The sequence below is a fragment of the Limulus polyphemus genome, unplaced genomic scaffold, assembly GCF_000517525.1.
Source record: "Limulus polyphemus unplaced genomic scaffold, Limulus_polyphemus-2.1.2 Scaffold3468, whole genome shotgun sequence".
Lineage (NCBI taxonomy): Eukaryota > Metazoa > Arthropoda > Merostomata > Xiphosura > Limulidae > Limulus > Limulus polyphemus.
Window position 1 is genome coordinate 44973 of NW_013669078.1, and position 4533 is coordinate 49505.

A 4533-nucleotide genomic window follows, 5' to 3' on the forward strand; every position below is an offset into this window, starting at 1 on the left:
GGAACAACTAAATAGGCTTATTATAGGAGGACAACTGAATCCACGACAGGCCTGCAGGGGGACAACTGAATCCACAAGAGGCCTGCAGGGGGACATCTAATTGTATAACATCTGTATTACAGGAGGCAATTAAGGCTTATGAAAAATATGTTGCAGGGAACAACTAAATAGACTTATTATAGGAGGACAACTGAATCCACGACAGGCCTGCAGGGGGACAACTGAATCCACAAGAGGCCTGCAGGGGGACATCTAATTGTATAACATCTGTATTACAGGAAGCAATTAAGGCTTATGAAAAATATGTTGCAGGGAACAACTAAATAGACTTATTATAGGAGGACAACTGAATTCACGACAGGCCTGCAGGGGGACAACTGAATCCACAAGAGGCCTGCAGGGGGACATCTAATTTTATAACATCTGTATTACAGGAAGCAATTAAGGCTTATGAAAAATATGTTGTAGGGAACAACTAAAAAGGCTTATTACAGGAGGACAACTGAATCCACGACAGGCCTGCAGGGGGACAACTGAATCCACGACAGGCTTGCAGGGGGACAACTGAATCCACGACAGGCTTGCACAAAAACAAATAATTTCATGGTAGCTGTATTCTAGGAAAACGCTTGTCCGGATCGGGATCTGGGATGGTCAGGTTCATCTAAGACCTCTTCCTTATTTTAATAGAATAATTAAGTTGTTTGTTGAATATCGTGCAAAGCTACTAGAGGGCTATCTGCGCTAGCAGTCCCTAACTTAGCAGTGTAAGACTAGAGGGAAGACAGCTAGTCAACACCACCCACCTCCAACTCTTGGGCTACTCTAATGAAATAGTGGGATTGACCGTTACATTATAACGTCCACATGGCTGGAAGGGCAAGCATGTTCAATGACGGGATTCGGACCCGTGATCCTCAGATTGAAATAATTTGTCTGAACTACTGATTTTGTGATGTTTTCTGTCGTTGGGCGGGTTCGTTTGGATTATTTGGTAAAAATAATATGAAGTCCGGTCCACATAACATTAACGTTTTCTAAAGGCTACTTTCACTTTGACGCAAATTGTAGGCCTAAGTTCACAAACAAGGTTTTCAACATAAACTCTGAAACTAATGTAGGCTGGTTTAGTACGCTTATAACGTTTAACAGAAATTTTCGAAGTTGATAACAAACCTGACTAACTTACTGATTTACTTAAGAGAATCACTAACTCTTATTGAATAACTTTACTCGATAAATCTTCTCTCCATTAAAGATGCTCTCCAGTGGCACAGCGCTATGTCTGCGGACTTACAACGCTAGAAACCGGGTTTTGATACCCGCAGTGGGCAGAGCACATAGTACATTGTGTAGCTTCAAAAAAGCTAACAAAGACAAACAAACCATTAAAGACTATTCGATCTTGCGCACACTGAATACTTTCAACCACTGAACTAACTACTTACTCGTATTTATAACTGATGTCTCCATCTTTATCTAGATATTTGTCGAAATGTCTCCATCTTAACGTCATTCGCTCTCTAGCTAACATCTGAATTCAAACATTGAAAATATATCTCTTACAACAGTAATTTTCTGATACAGTTAAAGTTACTTAGAACCGGAAGTATTTAAGACGTCATAGCTTTTGTTAAGTTTTCAAAACACAAGTTAAAAACGCTATCTTTTAAACTTCATTACGAATCATCATTACCAAAAAAAAAACTATACTCAAAATTTTATTGTGACCGTGAGATAAGAAAAAAACAAACAAACTAATATATATAAATTTAGTATATTTTATTTCTTTTACTTGCTAGAGGGAGTTGTTTTATACTAAATTGATATTTATTTGTGATGATTCTAAGAGGTTTATTTTTTCTCACGTTGTTTGTTAAGGAGTTTATGCAGAGAAAACAACATTTATAAATTGAGTTATATTACAAAAATATCTACTAAATCCAGTGCCTACAATTAAACGCTTAACAAATCCGAAATACACGGTGAAATTAGAGTTATTTCTGTGGTGCGCCTTGTAATATTAGTTTTCCTTTGTGGAGTTTGTTACCAGCTCCCAGCCTTGCAGTGTTAAGTAATATTTTACTTCTTAGGATTTATTAGAATAATTACTGTATCGTAGTTGTGATTTGGTTGTGTAAGGGACTATTGACCTCAAAAACAAAGAGTTTTGATAAGAAAAAAAATGGCCTTGTATTCAGTTCTTAAGCTGGCTGCTTATTGCCGTCTTTGTTAACTGTAATTAAAGATATGGGTCACAACGTATACTATGACCTTAAGTCACTCATATAAAGTTTTTTTATGGAGTTCTTTGTGTGTGTGTGTGTGTTACAAGGAAAGCTGTTCGCATCTATTATCGTACGCAGAAGATAGAACCGAAAGAACAGAGATTCATAATTTTAACTTGTTCGTTCGTAGATTAGCCACAAATTTGCAACTGTTTAAAATTACACATACGAAATGTGATAGGTATAGAGGGATATTGTTTTGTTCTGTAGCGTCCCTCAGCTTTTTCTTGTAACGAAATAGGGTCTTTCGGCTCTTTCATAAGAATAAGAGAAACGTGCTTAACCTCAACGTGCATATTACCTGTTAATAAGTGTTTAGGCCTACCTCTTCCCTAACAATACAGTGACTGTTCTATACAACAATAAATTTAGGTGTTACAAGAAAGCCTTTGTACGATTTTTATTCCCTCAGTAAATTTTTGTTATAGTATAATAATATTCAAGGAACAACATTGGTGGGCTTATTATGGTTTGGTTGCTGTAGGAAACAACTTTCAGATGGCGTTTTAAAATATTTTACGTTCTTGTTTCTGTAAGACAACCAGTGATGTGTGGTTTAATAGTGCTATCGGTTGGTGTGCTACAATTGTGGTTATTCTTTAAAGCATATTGTTAATCATAATCTATTGTAATTAATATTCTTAGTTTGAGGTTCATTGTTGACATCTGTAACGTATTGCTTGTTTGTTGTTGTTTTTTTTTCTCCAAAATTTCTTGTTTTCGTAACATTGTTACGAGTGATAATGAAATAATCCAATAAAAATCGTCATTGTTTTCTTACAGGTAAGTTCCTGGTTGACAACAATGGAACTGTATACGTTTTTCTACTGAAAATGACTGGTGATCCGGATATTTGTGATAACACAGCTTCAGAGAGAGAGATAAAGAAACATTCTAAAGACAATGACAGATTTTTAGCCAGCGCATATTGTTTTCTTCAGTAAAGTTATCTAGTCTGAAAACAAACAGATGTAATGACGATGCTTAGCGATGCAGTTTTATCAGACTTCTACCCACCTCTGAGGTGTGGGTACAGAAACATACTTCTTTTATTACTGACGTTGCTTGCTCTGCAATCTCTTGGACTGTCCAATCGCGTGTCATCATCGGCAGAAATCCAAGACTTTAGTTTAATCTCGTATCAAGGTACGTGCAAGAATCGGTATATTTATTTTCAATGTCTTGAAAACATTTGAATATTTTTATGAAAAAAATATGTATTGAATAATACATTGTAAGCCTATTTTTGTTTCATTTGCTCACAAGTAATGGTAAAACTCTGCATGGGACGCATACAAGTTATTTTTGATACAAATTCAAGAGTCTTGGGCTGGAAAGTACATAAATTGTTGACCCTTTTTCAATCAAGCAACGGTGTCTGTACTGACGTAGTAGTACAGATAGTGTTAAGACTGTTTGTTTAATTTTCCTGAAGTACACCCGTATCTACAAGTAGATGTTTTCTGTTTTACAAACAACTACAGCAACACAAACAATGGATTTTATATCGTAAAATCAACCAATCCACAAGTCAGGTTTGTTCCTTTCTTTAAAATGTTCCTGAAAGCTTGAAACCGAAATGTAAGCTGTGCAGGTGATCAAAGGATTTGATATAAGGTTTCAGATTAACCTCCTCGTTAACCAGTTTCAATATTTTGTTTTAACGTTAGTCCCCTCCTCAGTGGCACAGCGGTATGTCTGCGGACTTACAACGCTAGAATCCGGGTTTCGATACCCGTGGTGGACAGAGCACAGATTGCCCATTGTGTAGCTTTGTGCTCAACTTCAAAAACAAACAAACTTTAACGTTAGTTTTTGAATATTCACAACTTTACCATTATCCGAATTATGTCGAAATTACTATTTTTATTATTTTACTAATATAAAAGATTAGATAATGTTCTCTTAAATCGATGTTCTTGTTTTTTCTGTAAGTTCTGTAAATGTTAAACTTCTAAAATATGTCCCGTATTGATAAATTGTATTCGTGTATAGAAAGTTACTTATCCTTAAGGGTTGGAATCTTTGAAAGTAAACATTGGCTTATCAATTTTTTTTTAAATGATTAGAGAATGAAAGTAAACTGAAATATCGAAATTCAAACGAAAAAAAAAACGTTACACTTCTGTAGGTAATTCACATCTTTTGAAAAATATTTGACCTTTTTTTTGTTTGTTTTATTAAACGAAAGGCAGACGAACTGATTGGTGGTTTGTATAACATCATAACAAGACGCCCCCCAGTG

General features: G+C 35.5%; 1 protein-coding gene across 4 annotated transcripts in view; it reads left to right on the plus strand.

Annotated features, from left to right (window-relative positions):
• LOC106469404 (semaphorin-5B-like) overlaps window positions 1-4533 on the plus strand; it is a 65793-nt gene that overhangs the window by 8880 nt on the left and 52380 nt on the right. For all 4 annotated transcript variants that reach the window (XM_022397919.1, XM_022397920.1, XM_022397918.1 and 1 more), the window contains exon 2: window positions 3072-3434. In XM_022397919.1, coding sequence (XP_022253627.1) covers window positions 3263-3434 — 172 coding nt within the window. In that variant the 5' untranslated portion in view covers window positions 3072-3262. The remainder of the gene's footprint in view (window positions 1-3071; window positions 3435-4533) is intronic.